Below are 21,801 nucleotides of genomic sequence, written 5' to 3'. Positions count from 1 at the left end.
TATCTTCCTATTTGTTTCTGTCCCTATTTGTATTGCCCTTGACTCTATTCTTGGCCTTTCCAGAGTGCACTGGGCCATGAGTATGTTGCTGATGTGGAGAAGCACTCATCTCAGACAGATGCTGCTAAAGGATTTGGAGGGAAATATGGAGTTCAGAGAGACCGGGCAGATAAGGTAAGAGATACTCCTTTGCTCCCCGAGGAGGTATAGGAAATACATTACTGTAGTATGGGGACCCCTGTCTAACCACTGAAGTATATGATCTCAGCCTGGAAAAGGGCCCTGGGTGTGGGGAGAGCAGGGATGGAGTAGGGGCATAAGAAGGAAGCACCTAGGGATAATCAATAAAGAATTCATTATCAATTCCATCAATAAAGAAATCATTTATTAAGCACTATTATGTGCCAGCTTATCTCTATGCCAAGTGCTAGAGATAGAAAACTAAAACAAACACAATCCCTACCCTTGAGGAGCTTACATTCTAAGGAAGGAGACAATCATATGTAAAACTAGATACGCACAAAAATACATACAGAGTAGGTGGAAGGTAGCCATAGAGCAGAAGCTTACTTGGGTAGGCTAGGAGAGACCTCCTGTAGAAGAAGGTGTTTAAGCCGAGCCTAGAAAGAAGCAAGGAATTCTAGAAAGTTAAGAGAGAGGACCTTCCAGGCATTTGGGATAGCCAATGCAAAGGCTTAGAGATGGGAGATGGATGGTTGTATGTGAGGAATGACAAGCAGGGTAGTGTGGCTGTGCTTATAAATTCATGGAGGATTCAGAGAAAGAACTGTGGGAGTAGAAATACAGAAGAAAAACAACTGCTTGATCACATGGGTTGATGGAGATATGATTGGGGATGTAGACTCTAAACGATCACTCTAGTGCAAATATTAATAATATAGAAATAGGTCTTGATCAATGACACATGTAAAACCCAGTGGAATTATTCATTGGCTATGGGAGGGGGTGGGAAAGAGGGGAGGGAAAGAACATGAATCACATAACCATGGAAAAAATATTCTAAATTAATTAATTAAGTAAATGAATTTTTTAAAAAAAGAAAAATAAATAAATTTATGGAGGGAATTTATGTGTAATAAGCCTATTACATGAAGGATAGGAAGGGACCAGGTGGTCAAGAGCTTGAAATGCCAATTAGAGGAGTTGCCTCAAATACCCTCAAATCAAATTCACATAACAACCAGCCTAGTGCATAAATCAAGTACATGCAAGTTCAAACTAAGTATCCCAAAATATTCAAAGATGGAGGAATCATTGGTGGGATTCAGGGAGGGCTTTATGGAGGTGATGGACCATGAAATTAAAGAATATAGTAATCAGAGACATGGGGAAAGTTCATTCTGAGCCTGGGAAACAGATTTTGAGAATGGATAGGGATGAGGAAGGGAAGGGCATTTTTTTCAAAGAGTTGACAGTCCAATGTGACAGGAGTGAAGAAGGGTGGTGAAAGGGAGCTGTATGAAATAATGCTAGAAAGGAATTTAGAACTAGGTTGTGGTGGACTGGGGATGACAGATTGAGGGATTTGAGATAACCATCACTAGAGATTCTAAAAAACATCTCTATGATGATGACTTTATAAAAATTTGAATCATGGATGGGGTGGGGCAGTGCCTACAGATCAGGGTACCCTCCTCTCCCCCAGGAAACCCTCATTTTTGCTTGGAACCCCTCATAGTCCAATCTGGCAGGAAGTAGAATAAGAAGGAGGGAGGGAGAGAATGTATGTGCTTAGCAGCTAATGTTTTAATTAAGTCTCCCTTCTTCCTCCCCAGTCAGCCGTTGGGTTTGATTACAAAGGAGAAGTGGAGAAACACACATCTCAGAAAGGCAAGGATCCTTCTTTATCTGCCCTGCACCTCTTCCTTATGGTCACCTCTTTCCTGACTTGCCAACTCCCTCCCCATCTCAGCTTATGAGCGTCCCTCCCATCTATAGTTTTACTGCATTATCATCCAAAAAGCATCAATGAAATGCTTGCAGTTTACCACTTACTATACTAGTTTGGGAAGATTGAATAGGGATGGGGCTGGGCCTATTATTTTATTGGTATAGGCAATTTCCAAATGGGGAAAATCTTTCACCAAATGTAGGTTGGTCATTTCTTAGCAATAAATTCTCTCATAGAGTTGCCTGAGGGTACTTAGAAATGAGGTGACTTGCCCAGGTTCATACAGCCAGTATTTGTCATGTTTTCTCATCTCTCTATCCATTTTTTCTATGCTGTCTTTCTATCCAAAGGTGAAATTACCTCTACCCAAAGAAACTTAATGTTTCCATCTCCTGTGTCTTGACTTGTCCCTAGATTTTAAGACACTGTATTGGGTGGAGAGTGGGAAGAAAGTTCAGGTAGCTTCCCTAACATGTGTTTGGGAGGAGGGAAGGGAAATGAGAAACAAAAAGAAAGGACAGAGGAAGAAGGGAGTAGAAAAGGTACTTTGCATCTAATCAGAAAGGAGGCAGATGGACTCACACTGTTAGAAGAAGCCTGGAAATGTCATACCTTCTCTTCCACACTCGCTCCTGTTAAGAGAATTTTTCTTAATTTCTCCCTTTTTCTCTTTAAGAGGCAAGGGAGCAAAAAGATTTCCGAGTAATAGCACCCTGCTGTGCAAACTGTCAGTTGGTGACAGTTAAAAGGGTGTGGCTGAGAGTTCATCAGTTATAGGTGGCAGTTGGAAAGGGGCTTTTTGTCTCTGGGTCCCTTGGGGTGGGGAGTGTGTGACACTCTCTCTCTCTTTCTGTTTCTGTCTCTCTGTCTCTGTCTCTGTCTCTGTCTGTCTGTCTGTCTGTCTGTCTGTCTGTCTGTCTCTCTCTCTGACTATGAGGAGACTGAGAAATGGATTTAAGGCCTTAACAGCCTTATTGATTATCTTGGGTAGATCAGTAGATAGATAGTGGGTAAATTATTAAATAGTCAGAGTAGAAAAGTTAGGCCGGAGCCTGGCTCTGGCAGAAGCAACTGCCCTCAAAGGCAGATAGATTTAGGGTTGTCTAAGAAAATTTTAGTTAGGGCTGGGATTTTAGGTATAGTTATAAGCAATTACAGGATTACTCTCACTTTCCTCCTTTCTATTTCCTACCCATATTTTCCTAATAATAAACTAAGCATTTTGTGTTTAAGAAACTGCTCTCCTGACTTTTGTTCAAACTCCTACCCCCAAAATTTAACCCTCCACACTCCTCCATTTGGACATAAGCACCAACTCAGTTCATCTCCCCCATTTTCCTTGGCCCCATTCCTACTCTTCATTTATTGATTGACTTATTTTCAAAGTTGGAGATAGCTGACAGGTCTGACATCTCCCTCTCATTCAACAGATTACTCCCAAGGCTTTGGTGGTCGCTATGGCGTAGAGAAGGATAAACTGGACAAGGCAGCTGTTGGATATGACTACAAGGGGGAGACAGAAAAACATGAGTCCCAGAGAGGTGAGTTGTTGAGACTGAAAGGTGAAAAGGAGCTGTAAAGAGGAGGTGGGCTAGAGCAGAGTTTGGGGAGGATTGTGGGGGTTGAGGGTGAGACAGGTGGGACAGAATCTCTTTCCTTTCTCTTAGCTACACAAGTGGGTATCTTGGAAGCATAGGATGTCTTCCATGTAAGAATTGTTGGAGATAGGAATGCTGAAGGAAGGATATGATGTGAGAGGAGTAATCCGAAGAGACAGAATGAAACGCTGGTGCTCTCAGCCTCAGAAGCACCTCTGCTTTCCATCCTACCCAGAACCATAACTAGAAAGTATCATGAAATACACCTCAAAATCTGCTTTGTACTTTATGATACAGAAAAAACTTTTTTTTTGAGGATCAGGACATGTAATTTCATTGGTGTAAGGAAATTGTGATGAGGAAACCTCTCTACCAATACATGTAGATTGCTTGTAATCCGCAATTTATAGACTTAGAAAGTTGCTAGAGGAATTGATTTGTTACTAATGCTCCTGCTGCTGCTGCTGCTACTGCTACTAGTGAGGAAATATTTATATAGTACTTTAAAGTTTGCAAAGTGTTTTATATATATTATCTTATTTGAAATTCACAACTCTTTGATGTAGGTGGTATTATTATCTCCATTTTAGAAATGAGGCAAGTGACTCAGAAAGAGATTAAGTGACTTGCCCAGGGTGATACAACTAATAAGTATCTGAGTCAGGATTTAAATTCAAGTCTTCCTGACTGTAAGTCCAATATAATCAACTGGGCCACTTAACTGCAGAAAGTGAATATATGTCTGGGGTATGATTCAACCCCAGGTCTTCCTGACTCTGTCCTCTCTACCACACTGCAGGGAAATAATATAAGTAATTAAGATAATTACACTTCATAGCCCCTAGCAATTGTTGACCAATTGCTGAGTTATTTCAGTGAAGAGAATTTCTACTATATTCAGTATGGTACTGAGAGTATTCATGAAATCAAATGTCTGAACTGTATCCTTTCTGTCCCCCAAACAAAAGCACTGAGAAAAATGCAGTTGAGCAGGAGAAGTAATACTGGGCCATCAGCCCTCACTTAAGGGGAGTTAACTACATTGGCATCATAAGGGAAACTCCAAATACTGCTGCTTGGCAGGCCACTTGTGGTGAGGGTGAGCAGGGTGGGCCAGGGCCAGAGAAAAGCTCTCTTCTCCATCTCTCTGTTCATTTTTGTCCCCTTATCTTTCTGACATCTAACTTTTTTGCCCCTATTTCTTTCTCTCAGTCCATATTCCTATTTCTTCATCTATATAGTCTCCTCTCTAAGCCTAAGCCTCATATCTATCTCTTATTGTTCTCCATATTCCTTCTGCTCTCTCAAACTGTCTTCCCAATTCTTTAGCTTTGCCTGTTGGGTCTCACTCCTGTAAATCTCTGTTCTTCAGATTATGCCAAAGGCTTTGGTGGCCAATATGGAGTACAGAGGGACCGAGTAGACAAGGTAAGACACTCCTTTGCTCTGAGGGAATTCTCTGCCACCCCCCCAACTCTACCAAGAGATGGAGATAGTGCTGGGGAAGGAGAACAAGAGAAAGTGCTTATTTTTTGGCCTCTTGTGTTTGTCACCCTTTGTTGCATCAAGTGGTAGGATGCCATTTCCATTCTGGACTCGTTTCTGCTCCTTCACTTGTGCTCCTTGGTTCTAACTTCTGTTGGGTTGGTCAGAAGTCCTGGCTTGGTGGGGGGAGTGGACTTGGAGGAGTGTGGGGCCCCAGGGACAGGTGTGAGAAGATTGTATTATACTACATAATGGTCTGTTGCCTTGCATCATCTAATCCTAACCCCAGTCTCCATCATGTATACCCTGTTGGTATAAGAACATCCTTTTTGAGCCTAGCTATTCTGACCTCCTCCTCCCTGTTACCCATCTCACTTTATCTACATTTGCTCCATTTTGAAGATGTGAGATTCAGGCTAAGTTAGGTCATGCAGTCCCTCTCCCAGTCCCAGTCTATGTTGGGCTCTACAGTCTCTGTCCTCCATTCTACTAGAGGAGACAACATGTATATAGAGGATGCATACAATGTAGATAAAAAGGTAACCTTAGATGAGAAGGCACTAGTAGTTATGGGACTTGGGAAAGACCTCCTATGGAAAGTGTAATTTGAGTTAATTCTTGAAGGAAGCCCAGAATTAGAAGAGATTAAAGTCTACAGGTAGATTATTCAAGGTAGAAGGACAGCTAAGAGCAAAGACAACAGATATAAGAATTGAACAGTGCCAAGTATGAGGGAAAGCAAGTAAAGCTAGTCAGCTGAATGATTGTGGTTATAAGAGGTCTAGAAAGATTGGCAGGGGCCGGGCTGTGAAGAACTTTAAATGGCATCCAAAATAGTTTGGGTTTTGATCCCAAAGGTAGAGGGAGCCATTGGAGTTCATTGAGCAGGGAAATGACATAGTCAGAACTATGCATTAGAAATATCATTCATCTCTGTCAACAATGGGTGGGACCTTACTTAAAGAATCCAGAACCATATCATTAACCTTCCAACAAGCACATAAACCAAGCAACATAAAATATCTATGATTGACAGAGGAACTGGTTTCTGCTGGACCTTTCTAAAGGACCCATAGGCATTGAGCTAGTTGGGGGATAGGGTACGCCACTCCTTTATACCCAATCACGGAGCCAGCCTTCACAGAGAATCTCTGTCACCTACATCCCAAGGAACTTCTCAAAGAAATCCATTAGTTTTTCCACTGACAACTAACAAAGGGAAGAAATCAAAAGACACTTTGGACAGTGGGGACCTCAAAGTCAGAAAGGGCAAACAAAAGCAAATATGTTGAGGTTATAAGAAGTCTGGGGATATGTATAAGAAGCATTGAGGGTTAAGTGAGTAAAAATAAGATAGTCTAGTCTCACAAACTTCATAAGTTATTAGGGAAAATAACATCAGCACAAACAGCTACACTATAAGTTGTAATATATTGCATTTAGCATGAGAGGTCCAACTAATGGTTCCAAGAGAGTTCAAGAATAAAGAATCACTTCTAGCTAATGAGAATCAGAGAAGACTTCATGGAGAAAATAATGTGTCAAACAGATCTTGAGACAGAAGAATATCTGTAGGAAGAAAGAAGGAAGTCAGTTCAGGGCTTCGGGAACAGGATGTAAAAATGTATGGAGATGGGAAAGGGCAAAGAAACTTTGCAACAGATAGTTATACAATTAGTGGGAGTGTAGGGTATGTGAAAGGGAGTTGTCTGAAACAATACTGGAAAAGAATAGAGGGTCAGACGATGGGGGGCCTTGGATGACAGATTAAAAACTTTGGGATGTGTGTCATTAGAGTATCCACAAACCACTCCGTGATGATGATCTTGTAAGAATTTAAATCTGGGGATAGGAGGGGGTAAGTCTACAGTAATCATTCTAATTATTCTAAACCTCCCCCGTGCTTGAACTCCTCACAGTGTGAACTAATGTTTGTCAGGGAGTAGATGGAGAGGGCAAATGTATGTATTTAGCAGATGATACTTTGACTAACTCTCCCTTGTTCCTTTCCAGTCAGCTGTTGGATTCGATTACAAAGGAGAAGTGGAGAAACATACATCTCAGAAAGGCAAGAATCCTGCCTTATATGTCTTATAACTCTTCCTGCCAAAATACACCTTCTTTCTTCCCATCCCAGTTTTCCAGTATCTATGCCAGCTATGGCTTCATTGCACTTAATGACTACAGTATGCCAGGAGCTGTGCTAGGCTTTGGGAATACAAAAATAAGTAAAGCCATCCCTACCCTCAAGGAATTTACTCTGCCCATGTCTCTTGACTCATCCCTAGATTTCAAAATTTTGTAGAGGGGTTGGGGAAGGGAATAATTGGAATGGTTTCCCCACTATATGTTCAGAAGAGTAGAGAAAAAAGGAAAAGGAAGGAGCAGGGGAAGAAGGGGGTGGAAAGGGTACTTTGCACCAAAACGGAAGTGAGGCAGCTGAATTCAACACTCATAGAAGAAGCCTGGAAATATCATACCTGCTCCTCCACATTCCTTTGTCTTCAAACACTGTTTTGTTCCATAAGCACCCACTTAGTTCATTCTCTTCCCCATTTTCCTTGGACTCATTCCTGCTTTCAATTCTCTGACTAAATTCTTTCCTATTCTGGAGATGGACTGACAGGTCTGACATCTCCCTCTCATTCAACAGATTACTCCCGAGGCTTTGGTGGTCGCTATGGCGTAGAGAAAGATAAATTGGACAAGGCAGCTGTTGGATATGACTACAAGGGGGAGACTGAAAAGCATGAGTCCCAGACAGGTGATTTGGAGAGACTGAGTAGGGTTTGGGGAGCATTGTTGAAATTGAGGGGCCTAGATAGATGGGACAGAACGTCTCTGAGTTCACTCCTGAAGAGGGGTGTGTGTGTGTGTGTGTGTGTGTGTGTGTGTGTGTGTGTGTACCTAATCTTAGAAACACAATGAGGATGACAATTTCAGACTATTAGAGGTAGGAATTATTGAGGAAGGTTATGATGGGAGAGGTGTTACAAAGACAGGTAAATAGAAATAAAAAGACAGGAGAATAGAAGAGAAATGTAAGTAGGGAGCAAGAAGTGGTACTTCAGAGTGAGTGAGTTATGGAGTGGTGTGGGAACTAGAAACAGAATGATAAGATCATACAGTAAGCCTCAGAAATCCCTCTGTTGTCACACATATGTCTAATCATACTCAGAACCATAACTAACAAATTTGGTGCCTGAGGCAAGTAGAATAAAATATGTGTATGTAAATATATGAGAGACAGACAGACAGAGAGAGAGATTTAATGAATGGTTGGTTGGTTGGTTGATTGGTCAGTTGGTCAGTTGTGCCTATGATTTAATTGTATAGGCAAATTATGGTAAAGGGTATCTCCTCAACTTTCATCATGGCCTCATCTCTACAGGCATGGTTAGTCCTGGTTCTTTTAAAAATGTTTTCCTTTACAATATTATTACTGTGTAAATTATTTTTTGGGCTCTAACTCATTTTACTCTGCATCGTTTCATCCACATCTTCCAAGTCTTCTCTGAAACTATCCCTTTTGTCATTTCTTTTAGTGAAATAATGTACCATTATATTCATATAGAATAATTAGTTCAGCAACTCAATTGATTGTCAGCAATTTTATTTCTGATTCTTTGCTATAACAAAAAAAAAGTTGCTATAAATATTTATGCACATATGGGTCCTTTTCCTCTTTCTCTAATCTCTTAGGGCTTATAGCTTTCACAATGGTACCACTGAACCAAAGGGTACTCGCAGTTTAGTGTCTTTAAGGCATAATTCCAAATTATATGTCAGAATGGCTAGACATATTTACAGCTCTACCACCAGTGCAACAGTGTACTCATCTTCCCACTTCCATCAACTGTCATTTTCCTTTTTTTATCATCTTTGCCAATCCAATAAATTCGAGGTAGGTTTTAATTTTCCTTTATCTAATTCTTGATTTGACATCTTTTTCATGTGGTTGTTGATAACTTGGACTGCTTTCTTTAAAAACTTCCTGTTCTTGTCTTTTGATCATTTATCTATTATAATGTCTGTCATTTTTATTTATTTAAATCACTTCCTTACAGCTCCTTGCCAAGATTTCTTTCTCTAGTTAACTGAAAACTTTCTCTACCAATACATGTAGGCAACTACATTGCAATTTACAGTCTTAAGAGAGTTGCCTTAGGTACTAAGAAGTTAAATGGTGTTCTCAGAGACACACCACCAAAGTGTATCAGAAATGGGACTTGAGGGGGCAGCTGGGTGGCTTGGTGGATTGAGAACCAGGTCTAGAGATGGGAGGTCCTAGGTTCAAATCTGACCTTAGATACTTTCTAGCTGTGTGATCCTGGGCAAGTCACTTAATCCCCATTGCCTACCCTTACCACTCTTCTGCCTTGGAGCCAATACACAATATTGACTCCAAGGTGGAAGGTAGGGGTTAAAAAAAATGGTACTTGAAGCTAGGTCTTCTTGACTACAGATGAATTCTCTACCTACTACTCTGTACTACTTCTGCCTCTTATGGAAGTGATAGAAGTAATTAAGACTATGATCACACTGAGTATCCTATAGTTATGAAATCAAAGGCCTAATCATCTCTCTCTCTCACACACACACACCAAATAAAAACAAAGATATTAAGACAAATGCAACTGAACAAGAAGGGCCATGCTGGACCACTAGCCCTCATTTGGGGGGAATCTATTGCATTGGTCCCTTGAGGGAGACCCTGAGACATTGAGAAGCTACTGCTATAGAATCTTGGGATAGGCAGTGTGGGTCAGGGCTAAAGAGATACTCTTTCCTATCATCTCCTCTGTTTTTGTCCCTTATCTCTTTCTTCCTGTCTCCAGCTAACGTTTTTTTGGCCCCCATTTCCTTGTCTCAATCCATGTTCCAAACTCTTCATTCATGCCTTCTACTCTTTTGTCCTAAGTTTCTTATGGTTGTCTCCTATCTTACTACCTTCCATATTCCTTCCTTTCTCCCCATCTCTCTTCCCCATTCTTAAGCTTTGTCTCTTGGAATTGATTCCTGGATCTCTCTGTTCTGCAGATTATGCCAAAGGCTTTGGTGGTCAATATGGTGTACAGAGGGACCGAGTAGACAAGGTAAGATACCCCTTGTATTGAGAAAATTCCTTCCAAACTATACCAAGAATGAAGATAGGGATAATGCTAGGGAGAGGGGCAACTGATTGGTTGGGGTTGGTAAATGCACTCCTGGGTCTATCACCATGTGCTCAAAGAATGGGCAAAATCTCCACACCTGGACTGCTTTCTGATCCTTCTTTTATACTCATTGATTCTGGGCTCCACTTCATTGGTCAGAAGTCTTGTCCTTGACTGGAGCTGGGGAAGTGGGTTTGGAGGAATAAGGGAGACAACCCCCAGGGGGAAGTATGAGAAGGTTATATCACACTGTGGTTTGTTATCTTGTGTTGTCTAACTCTAACCCCAGTCTCCAGCATTTGTCCCCAGAATACCCTCCATGACCTCAGTTTAGATGGCCATCCTGACCTTCCCCTCCTGACCACCTACTGGTATCTCTCACTTAATCTGAGGTTGCCCCTCTTTGAAGATGTAAGATTTGGAGAAAGACAGATGACAGACAGACAGAGACAGAGACTCTGTGTGTGTGTGTGTGTGTGTGTGTGTGTGTGTGTGTGTGTGTGTGTGTGCCCTTGCACGCACCCCCTACCTGGGACTGAGGTCAGGAGCACTTAGCATTTCAGAACTGCCTCATACTTAACCTAGAAACTTGGGACCTTCTGTTTCCCTCCACCACCCTCCACCTTGGAACTTCATCCATCCAGGGATGTCACCTGAGAAGGTCCTAAATGTTCCCAGCTCTCTGCCACATATCTCCAGGATTAGCTCCTTTCTCCCTCCTCCTTTCCCTTCCACAGAGTGCAGCCAGCTTCAATGAAATGGAAGCCCCTACTACGGCTTATAAGAAAACCACACCTACAGAGGCTGGTGAGTTACTAAAACAAGTTCCTCCCCAACACCCAATCTCATATCCTTTCATCCTCTTCATCTTCTTTGCCCCATAGATCTAGCAACTTTTTCATCCTCTGCCCACCCCACCGTCCCATCCAGATCAAGTTAAGTAGCCCTTCGCCTAACCCTTTTAGAAGAGGGATTATATGTATTATGCATCATTCTAGTATGTAGAACTAAGACCAATAAGTAGAAGGTACCGAACACCCAGTTTCCACTGGGCACAAAAATGAATGTTCTATTCTCATTGTCAAAAATGAAATGAGCTCCCCCCTCACTAAAAGTTTTCAGGTAGAGGCAGATACTATTTAGTTTTTAATCTTTTTAAAATAATAGTAATAATAATCATCACTTTAAGTTTTCAAAAGAGTTTTACAAATTTTTTTTATTTTATCCTCTCAGCAACCCAAGAGATAGGTGCTATTATTTAGCACCATTATACAGAGGAGGAAACTGAAGTGGACTGAAGTTAAATTATTTTCCCAGAGTCACAATTAATAAGTGTCTGAGGCTAGATTTTAAAAGATATTTTATTTTACCAGTTACATGTAATAACAATTTTCTACATAAGTTTTCTGAAGTTATATAATTCAAATTGTCTCTCTCCCTCCCTCCCTTCCCTCTCACTTCCCAGAAACAGTAAGTAATTTAATCTGGGTTATATATACATTATCATGCAAAACATATTTCCATATTGTTCATTTTTATAAGAGAATGCTCATGTAAAACCAAAACCCTAAAATAAAAACCCAAATAAGCTAAAGCAAATAATTATATGCTTTTATCTGCATTCCAACTACAGCCATTCTTTCACTGGAGGTGGTTAGAATTCCTTGTCATATGTCTGAGGTTAGATTTGAACTCAGGTCTTCCTGACTCCAGGTTCCTACTTTCTATGCTCTGGGCCACCTAGCTGTCTGCTGCATACTAGCCATTTCACAACTATTGAATTGAATTGAAGGATGTTATAGAGGTAGTTCCTTATTGGGGTTAGGAAGTTAGACTTCTGTTTCTCAGATTTATTATTCTTACCTCCCTCTCCCTGGGTTCTTCTCACTAGACTAGTCAAGTTAAGTGAGTGAGATTTGCAAGAGGAGGTGAGAGCTAAGAAAATGGGACTGAAAAGTAAACTAGAAGGGATGGGGATTTTGATTGGCAAAAAAAAGATGGGATGGGATTGTATCTTGGGAGGGCAATAGGAAGACATAATGATTTGAAGAAGGGGACAATGAAGAACAGGAGCTTTAGGGTGACTGAGAAAAGGAATTTGGGGAAGAGAGATGAATGAGGACTAGGAAAGAAAAGGATAGATGGAACCTTAAGGAGAAAGAGGAATCGGCTTAGGGCAGTGATGGGCAACCTTTTGAGCTTGGTGTGTCAAAATTCACCAAAAAACCGAGGTGGTGTGTCACTTCGAGAAAAAAACACATAATTTTGCAATATTTATAGTTTAAATAACAAAATGTATAATTGTAATATATAACTGTGTTTAATAAACCAAAATAGGTAAATTAATATAGGTAGAATTTTCATCTACAATGCAGAGTCTCTACACTACACTACAGCATATGTTTCATCCTCTGCATGTGGCCCCATACTTCTCTGTATGAGGCCACATATGGCCATGTGTCATCGAAAATGACTATGCATGCCAGTGCTGACATGCATGTCATAGGTTTGCCATCACTGGTTTAGGGTAAAGGTTTAGGGCAGTGATGGTAAACCTATGGTATGGATACCAAAGATGGCATGCAGAGCATTCTCTGTGGGCACACAGCTACCCATCCCCTAGTCCATTACTAGAAAGGCAGAGTGACTAGGGTGGAGCTGTTCCCCTCCCCCTCTCCCCCATCCTTCTGCCTAACAGCCCAATAGGAGCACACAGGGTAAAAGATAGGAGACTTACAGGTGGCAGAGCTGGAGGGGAGCAGAGCACTTAGGCCACTCCCTTCCCCTTCTCTACATTCCCTGAGGACATTCCTCTCTTCCCTTACCCCTCTGCCCAGCAGTCCAATGGAAATACTTTCTCCCTCCCCTATGTAGGGTAAGGGAGTGGGGCATAGGATATGCTCAGCACTCAGTGGCGGGGGCATGATAATTGGTCTGGGGGCACATGGCATTTGGTCTGGGAAGTGGGGTGGGAGTGGGGTCTAGCATTCCATCTCTAAAAGGTTTGCCATTACTGGTGTAGGGCAAAGTGTAGCTCTAAGGATAAAAAGCCTTGAGGACTACACCTTCACATTCCCCTTTTGAATCCTCTCCAAATTTGCAGTATCCTCTTCATCCTTTCTGTTCTATCAGATCTTATTGGTCACCATCCCCTGATATTACTCTACTATCACCTTCTTTCTTTTTTTCTTCGTTTTTTCCAATTACATGTAGAAATAATTGTTTTAAAACTTTACCTTCTGTCTTAGAATCACTACTGTATATTGGTTCCAAGGCAGAATAGCAGTAAGGGCTAGGGAATGAGGGTTAAGTGACTTGCCCAAGGTCACATGGCTAGGAAGTGTCTGAGGTCAGATTTCAACCTAGGGCCTCCCATCTCTAGGCCTGGCTTTCAATTCACTGAGTCACCCAACTGCCCCTTAAAAATAAAATTTTAAGTGAAAATTTTTATTTAATTAAATGATTTAGAATATTTTTCCATGGCTACATGATTCATGTCTTTTCCTCCCTCCAACCTTCCCCCATAGCCAATGCCCAATTCCACTGGGTTTTATATGTATCATTGATCAAGACCTATTTCTATATTATTGATATTTGCACTAGGGTGATTGCTTAAAGTCTACATCCTCAATCATATCCCCATCAACCCATGTGTTCAAGCAGTTGTTTTTTTCCTGTCTTTCTACTCCCACAGTTCTTCCTCTGAATATGGATATCATTTTTCCTTAGAAATAATTTTTGACAATTGTTTCTTGACATTTTAGAACCCATATTTTCTCCCTACCTATCTCCTCCCTTCCCTCTATGAGGTAGTGAATAGTCTGATATAGGTTATATATCATGAATATATATATATATGTTTATATATTATGTGTACATACATATAGTGAATTAGATAGATTATACATGGTGAATAGTCTGATATGGGTTATTTTCACATAATACATATTTCCGTATGAAGTAAAGTAAATGATTAAAACTAAAACCAGTCAACCAACTCCCACCTTGCATACCTGTCTGAGAAGTAATGACTTGTTTCCCTTAAGTCTAACCACAGAACTAAAACACTGAGTCCTCTTATCGTAATGTCTTGTTCTTCTTAAGTCTAACTACTGAGTCCTTTCATCTTAGGATAAAGTCCTGTTCCTTCCTGAGCACTGAACTGAAACCCTGAGTTTATTCATAGGTATCAGATCAAAGCTTCAAAAATGTATTTAAACTCCACTCTGATTATATTACTTTGGAACTCCTTTGCTGAGTTCCCCTAGCGCGCACTAGAAATAAAGGCTTCTCTGTGCCTGTATTGCATTGTCTTTGTGTGTTCCTTTGGTGGTCATAGAAACGGACCCTAACACGTATTGCTCATGTCATATTATTTTCCTTCAATCCTCATACTACCTGCCTTTGTCAATAGCTTCTAGTGGTGCCCGTGGACTGAAGGCAAAATTTGAATCTATGGCAGAAGAGAAACGACAAGAACAAAGATTAGTGTCAAAGAAACCTGTAGTCCCTGCTTCTCTCCCCAAGAGACTCCCTGCAGAGGTGAGCTTTTCCAGAGTCTAGAGCTCTATCTTCCAGGATCTTCTACTTACCCAGGGCACACTGGAATAGAGGAGAGCCAACAGATATTTATTGGGAATCTATTATGTGAAAGGTCTCTGTTCTCAAAGAGAATAATGAAAGTCTTTATTCTCAGAGCTCAAAGTTTAGTGTTAGGGAGAGGATAATAGCTTTATATAATACTTTGGGGTTTGCAACTACGTAAATCATTTAATTTGATCCCTACCACAGAAAATAGGTGCTATTGTTATTGCTATTGTTCAGTAGTGTTCAACACTTCATGACTCTATTGGGGTTTTTCTTGGCAAAGATGCTTGAATAGTTTGCCATTTCCTTTTCTAGCTCATTTTTACTGAAGAGGAAATTGAAGCAATCAGGGCTAAGTAATATGTCTAGAGTCACACAGCCAGTAAGTGTTTATGTTTGGATTTGAACTCATGAAGATTAGTCTTCCTGATTCCAAGTCCAGCGCTCTGTCCAATATGCTACCTAGCTGCCTTTAGGTACTATTATTATCCCCATTTAACAGTTGGGAAATTAGGGCAAAGGGAGATTAAGTGATTTGCCTGGGTTTTCACATCTAGTAAGTGTCTGAGGTGAATTCAAGTCTTTCTGACTTAAAGTTCATCACTCTAGAGTCTAGAAACGCTTAAAAGTTCAATAACAATTTAAGATATACATAACATTATAGTAATGATAATAATATTTATATAGCAATACAATGGGTCAGGCACTGTGCTAAACTCTTTACAATGATCTCAGGCAATCCTCACAACAATCCTGGGCGGTAGATGCTATTATTATCCCCATTTTACAGAAGAGGAAACTGAGGCAAACAGGGGTTAAGTGACTTGCGCATAGTCATATAGCTAATAAGTGTCTGAGGCTGGATTTGAGCTCAGGAACTCTCCAGACAATAAATGTTGAGCTAGAAGAGATCTTAGAACCTTATTAGTCTTCTCTAGAAGACTTATAGAATCTCACTATACTTCTCACTTTATGCAGATGAAAAAAAAAATAAGGCACAAGAAATTAAGTGACTTGTTTAAAGTCATACTGGTAGTAAATATCAGAAGCAAAATTTGAACCCAGCTCATGAGTCAGGACTCTCTCTACTGTACCACTTGACCGATTCTCTAACTATTAAATATTATTTAAGTTCAAATCACTGGGGAGTAGAGTTATCAGGGAAGAGAGTAGGGAGGCAGAATTTGAACTGGGTCTTGAAGAATGGATAAGATTTTGGCAGCAGTTAGGAGGCTTAGTGGGGTTGGCATCAGGCCTGGAGATGGGAAGTCCTAGGTTCAAATCTACTCTCAAATACTTCCCAGCTCTGTGAACCTGGGCAAGTCACTTAACCCCCATTGCCTAGCCCTCACTGCTCTTCTGCCTCAGAACCAATACACAGTAGTGATTCTAAGATGGAAGGTAAGGGTTAAAGGAAAAAAAAAAGAATGGGTAAGATTTGGAAAAGGAGGCAGAAAGAAGGAAGAGGACATTCCAGAACAGGAAATGGACCAGAAAGCTCAAGGCATGAATTTGGTAAGAGAGGAAGGAAACTAGAATAATGCTCTCTATTCTTCTGGATAAGCCTCAGATAGAGAGCTGCTTTCCCTCCAAGATGGCACCCAAAGCAACACAGAAAGAGCTTCCTCCAGTGCCAACCCTACTCATGAAGAAGACTCCTCCAGAGGTAAGTGAAGTCTTTTCGTATTGCTAGTATTAGCAACTTTTTCCCTTGGCACAATTGTTTACGATCCCCGATTTCATTTCCAGAAGCTGAATAATTTCCTTTTCCCCTTTCCCCACCTCTTTTCTCTGCATCTACTCTGGGTGAACATATACATAGTTGGGAATGAGGGCTTGGGCTCATTTGTCAAAGGTCAGGGACAGAATTGATTGGCAGAGAAGAACAATCTCAGGATCATGGGTAGAAAAATGGTAGAGGGGAGAATTTACAGTTCATTCTGACCTCCAGGGTTCAAGGGAGACTCTTACTCCACATTTCTCTCCTGTTAGGACAATGAGCAGCCAGATAATGAGGAACCCCCAGCTCTGCCCCCCAGGACTCCTGATAGGTTCCAGACCCTGGAGGAGCCAGTCTCTCAACCAATGCCAGAGCAGGAGCCAGAGTGTGAGCCCAGACCAGAGCTGGAGCCTGAGAATGACTATGAGGATGTGATGGAGTTGGATAGACCAGACCTTGGTGGAGATCAAGAGAATGACTATGAGGATGTTGCACAGCAGGATGAAGAAGATGCAGGGGGTGATTATGAGGACATTCTGGAGCCTAACGAGCCCCCATTGCCTCCGCCTTCTGATGGTGAGTTTGGGAGCCTGGGACTTCTACCTCCACAACATCCCTCCCATCTAACTCCATCTCTGCATTACTTTAGTTTGGGCACTCATCACTTTCATTTGGATAATTGCAATAGCTTCCTAAGTGGTCTCTATGCCTCTGGTCTCTCACTTTTCTAGTTGATCCCACACACTACTGTCAAAATTAGTTTTCTTAAGTGCAGCCTGACCCCATGACTCCCCTCTTCAATCAATTCCAACAGCCTCCTATTGCTTTTAGAAGAGACTTTTCCCTTTTGCTTTTTTTTTTAACCCATACCTTCTGTAGAATCAATACTAAGTGTTGGTTCCAAGGCAGAATAGTGGTAAAAAGCTAGGCAATTGGAATTAAGTGACTTGCCCAGGGTCACATGACTAGGAAGTGGCTGAGGTCACATTTGAACCCAGGACTTCCTATCTCCAGGCCTGGCTCTCTATTCCCTGAGCCACCCAGCTGCCCCATCTCTCTTTAACTTTTAAAATCATACATAACCAGGCCCCAACCTCTATTTCCAGCTCACTGGACATTATTCTTCTCTCTCACTCTGTGATCCAGGCAAATTGAATGTATAGTTAGAAATTCTTAAACCTTTGGACTTCATTCCCTAGAAGTCCTTTAGTATTTTCCAGAATTCCTTTTGATCTCGCCACCACTGTGTGGTCACGTTTTGTATATAGTTTGCTGTGAGTGCTTCCTTTTCCTCTCTTTTTTCCGTGTACGGGGCTGAGGAAGGTGGCTTTTTGCTCTAGCTTTTTTATGTCAGTTATTTTTAATAAATCTTATTGAATATAATACTTAGAATACTGGATATTAATTTTGAAACTCACATGACCTTCTCTTTATTTCTCTCACTCATGACATTCCATCTCCAGTTTTCATGCCTTTGCATGGTCTGTCCCACATAGCTGGAATGCACTTCTCCCTCCCTACTTTGTAGTGTCCCTCTCTTCCTTTAAGATATATATATATCTTATTTGTAAATAGGATTCCCTCCCCTCTCCCCCCCCCCCAGCTCTTCCCACCTTGCTGAGTGGCTGGATGTCATGTGAATGCTCCAAACAGAGATCACAGGTGAAGAGCCCTAGGAACATGACCCAGAAGGAAAGGTTAAGGATCCAGGTCTAAAGAGAGAATAAAAGTATAAAGTGAGACAAGCCCAGGGACTCTATTCCCTTGGAGGCAGCAGTGGAGCACCATGGCTGAGAGAGAGCCACGTGGAGAACCACATGGTCAGGGTTAGGTTAGATTAGGCTTAAACCTCTATATATCTGCTTTCTATATTTCTTTTTCTTTTTTTTTAACCCTTACCTTCCATCTTGGAGTCAATACTGTGTATTGGCTCCAAGGCAGAAGAGAGGTAAGGGTAGGCAATGGGGGTCAAGTGACTTGCCCAGGGTCACACAGCTGGGAAGTGTCTGAGGTCAGATTTGAACCTAGGACCTCCTATCTCTAGGCCTGACTCTCAATCCACTGAGCTACCCAGCTGCCCCCGCTTTCTCTATTTCAAGTGATTATTAATAAATTCTATGGAAAAGTAGAATCTGGAGTTATTCATTTAAATCTAACAATTGGGCAGGCCATCTAAGTCGTGCAGTGTTCAAAGCATCAGACCTAGGGTCAAGAGTTCAAATCTGGCCTCAGACATTTACTAGCTGGGTGACCCTGGGCAGATCACTTAATCCTGTTGGCCTCAGTTTTCTCATCTGTAAGATGAGCTGGAGAAGGAAATGGCAAACCACTTTTGCCAGGAAAACCACATTTGGGTCATGAAGGGTTGGACACAACTGAGAAATGACAGAACAGCATAGCTTAGACACTGTCTTCTGCAGGAAACTATTCCTCATGCAGGGGTTTGCTGGAGTCTGCTCTTCTTCAATTTTTGGTGGGAACATTCACACCTCAGAAATCAGCAAATGTTACACATCAAAGCTTGGCATGTTGTGTTGTTGATTTCTAGACTTAAGAAAATACTAATGTTTATTTGTTTTTAAACCCTTACCTTCCACCTTAGAATCAATACTGTGCATTAGCTCCAAGGCAGAAGAGTGGTAAGGGTGTAGGCAATGGGGGTTAAGTGACTTGTCCAGGGTCACACAGCTGGGAAGTGTCTGAGGCCAGGTTTGAACCCAGGACCTCCCATCTCTAGGCCTGGCTCTCAGTCCACTGAGCCACCCTATCCTGATATTTAGATTAAACTTAAATTTGTATCATGTACACCACGCACATACACATAGTCGTTAAATATTTATCAGCACATCACTGCCTGATCTCCTCAACTAGCAGCACCTTCCCCCCTAGACTCCCTTCTATTTAACTTCTTTGTATATATTTGTACTTATCACCATTCTATTATGTTCTTTATATTTTGATATCTATTTGTTGTCTTCCCTGTTAGAATGTACGTCATTGGAAGTATGGCTTGTTTCATTCTTTGCACTTGTATCCCCAGTGCCCAGCACAGGGTCAGTGTCAACAAATACTCTCCTGTGGGAAATCCTAGTGACTAGTTCTTCCTCAGCTCTCCCTCTCCAAGGCCATCTTGCCTGGCAAGCATTGCTATTACCCCCATTTGTTTTCCGTATTATACAGGAACTGCTGGCACTGGGTCCAAGCCTGGATCAACAGGGATCTCAGCCATTGCCATGTATGATTACCAAGGAGGTAGGTCACCTTTGGGGTGAGCAGCGACGTGCTTTCAGAGATGAACTCTCCCTAGGTTTCCAAAGGGAGAAGCCCCGACCCCTTTTCCTTCTGGATTAATTTTGTGAGAGCAGAGGGGAAGGGAAGGTCCCCTTCTCAATCACCATTAAGGCTTCCTGCCATTTCTTCCACAGAGGGCAGCGACGAGATATCCTTTGACCCGGACGATACCATCACTGACATCGAAATGATAGACGAGGGCTGGTGGCGGGGACGTTGCCGTGGTCGTTTTGGCCTCTTTCCAGCAAATTATGTCCAGCTCCTTCAGTGACCCTCTCTGCCATTATCTTCCAATTAGTCTCAATCTCTCATTAGCCTAGTCCCTTTTTCTTTGCCTCATCCTGGTCCCACCAGGAACGTCTAACCCTGCCTTGGGCCCTGTCAAATTAGCAAGCAATTATTAAGTGCCTACTATGTGCCAGGCACTGTGCTAGCACTGGGGATACAGAGGAAGAAGTGAAATGGTTTCTGACCTCAAGGAGTTTACAATCTATCAGAGAGGGGAAGGTAGCCCAGCCAGAATATATAAGAAAATCAGTCTTTTCTGATTTCCAAGCAGATTCTCTGATCCACTAAAAAGATTAAGCAGATAGAAAAACATCATTTCATATTGCCTGGTCATGGGACATTGAAGAGGCTCATTGGATTGAGAGCCATGCCTTAAGATGGGAGGTCAAATTTGACCTCATTTTCCATAGCTGTGATCCTGGTCCAGTCACTTACCCTTCATTGCCTAGCCCTTACTGCTTTTCTGGCTTGAAATCAATATTTAGTATTGAATCTAAGATGGAAGGTAAAGGTTAAAAAAAAATTGCCTGGCCATCCCTCCTCTCTCCTCCCCTCCATTCAGGTTACCTCTTATCTCCCAGGTACTCCTTTAGCTCAATCCCAAGACATTTTTGATTTCCTAATCCAAATTCAGGGACCCTTGTTCATGAGATCCTGAGATGGCAATTGCTAGTATGTCCCTTCCCTTCCCTTCCATGGTTTCCTAATTGAATCTGCTGCTTGGAGTTGGAAATAAAGTGACTCTGTGGTTTTTTTGTCTCATTTGTTTGTTTGTTTTTGTGCTGAGACAACTGGCCTCCCAGGAGCCCTGGCTTTCCTTTAGTTCTTTGTGACAGATGCCATCTCCAGGGGTCTTCCTGGGCACTGGATTAAAGGTTAGGAAGCATGAATTTTAGTTTCAAGTTCTTTCACTTAAGAGTAATGTATCTACAGCCCTGAGCAAATCATTTACCCTTTCTAGAACTCAATTTCCTCATCTGTAAAATGAAATGGGACTAGACTTTTTAGCACTTTTAGTACTAAAAGTTAGTATTTTTTAGCTCTAGTAATCTATGGTCCCATGTTCACTATATCCTCATTCAAGATTGCCCCAGGCCTCCCTCTCCCCCAATATTTACATTAATAAGTCAGGAAGCCACCAGAGCTTGCTTCTTAGCCAATTATTTAAACTCTAACCAGAGCCAATCTTCTTGTAGTGATGGACTAGAGGGGTAAAGGGTAGGACATATGCAGAAGTCTTTGGAGGGAGGGACATGGCAAAGGATATAAATGGAAGCTATCATTTTGTTTTGTCTCTCTAATTTAATTCTCTAATATGTATATATGAGTAAGAAAGAGAAGGAAGAAAAGAGAGAAAGGAGAGGGAAAGCAAAAGCCATACGTTCCATGTGCCTCCACTTACTACTGTCCAGAATCCTCAGTGGAATTCACAAGAAGAAGAACAATATTTTTGATGCAACAGTAGTAGTTGTATTCTAATATCGGTGTGGAAGACTGGGCTATGCAGAACTAGGACAAATAGGGAGCGGCTAGGTTGCTCCATGGATTGAAAGCCAGTCTAGAGATGAGAGGTCCTGGGTTCAAATGTGCCCTCCAACAGTTCCTAGCTGTGTGATCCTGGGCAAGTTATTTAACCCCCATCTCCTAGCCCTTATCACTCTTCTGTCTTGGAAGCAATGTTTTGTGTTGATTCTAAGATGGAAGGTAAGAATTGTTTTTTAAAAAAAATAACTAGCCAAATAGGTAGAAGTAACAAGGTGGCAA

The 21,801-nt window shown here is 41.6% G+C and overlaps 1 protein-coding gene across 1 annotated transcript in view; it reads left to right on the top strand.

Annotated features, from left to right (window-relative positions):
• HCLS1 (hematopoietic cell-specific Lyn substrate 1) overlaps positions 1-20,799 on the top strand; it is a 49,605-nt gene extending 28,806 nt beyond the window's left edge. The window contains exons 5-17 of the mRNA XM_044670063.1: positions 64-174; positions 1,797-1,851; positions 3,343-3,453; positions 4,883-4,938; positions 7,009-7,063; positions 7,649-7,759; positions 10,036-10,091; positions 10,889-10,958; positions 14,566-14,693; positions 16,303-16,404; positions 16,731-17,034; positions 19,639-19,710; positions 19,884-20,799. Of these exons, the coding sequence (XP_044525998.1) occupies positions 64-174; positions 1,797-1,851; positions 3,343-3,453; positions 4,883-4,938; positions 7,009-7,063; positions 7,649-7,759; positions 10,036-10,091; positions 10,889-10,958; positions 14,566-14,693; positions 16,303-16,404; positions 16,731-17,034; positions 19,639-19,710; positions 19,884-20,020 (1,368 nt within the window). The 3' untranslated portion in view covers positions 20,021-20,799. The remainder of the gene's footprint in view (positions 1-63; positions 175-1,796; positions 1,852-3,342; positions 3,454-4,882; positions 4,939-7,008; positions 7,064-7,648; positions 7,760-10,035; positions 10,092-10,888; positions 10,959-14,565; positions 14,694-16,302; positions 16,405-16,730; positions 17,035-19,638; positions 19,711-19,883) is intronic.
• Positions 20,800-21,801: the final 1,002 nt, after the last annotated feature.

The sequence above is a fragment of the Gracilinanus agilis genome, chromosome 3, assembly GCF_016433145.1.
Source record: "Gracilinanus agilis isolate LMUSP501 chromosome 3, AgileGrace, whole genome shotgun sequence".
NCBI lineage: Eukaryota > Metazoa > Chordata > Mammalia > Didelphimorphia > Didelphidae > Gracilinanus > Gracilinanus agilis.
The sequence above is the reverse complement of the archived record's forward strand: the minus strand, read 5'-3'. Positions and strand labels throughout refer to the sequence as shown.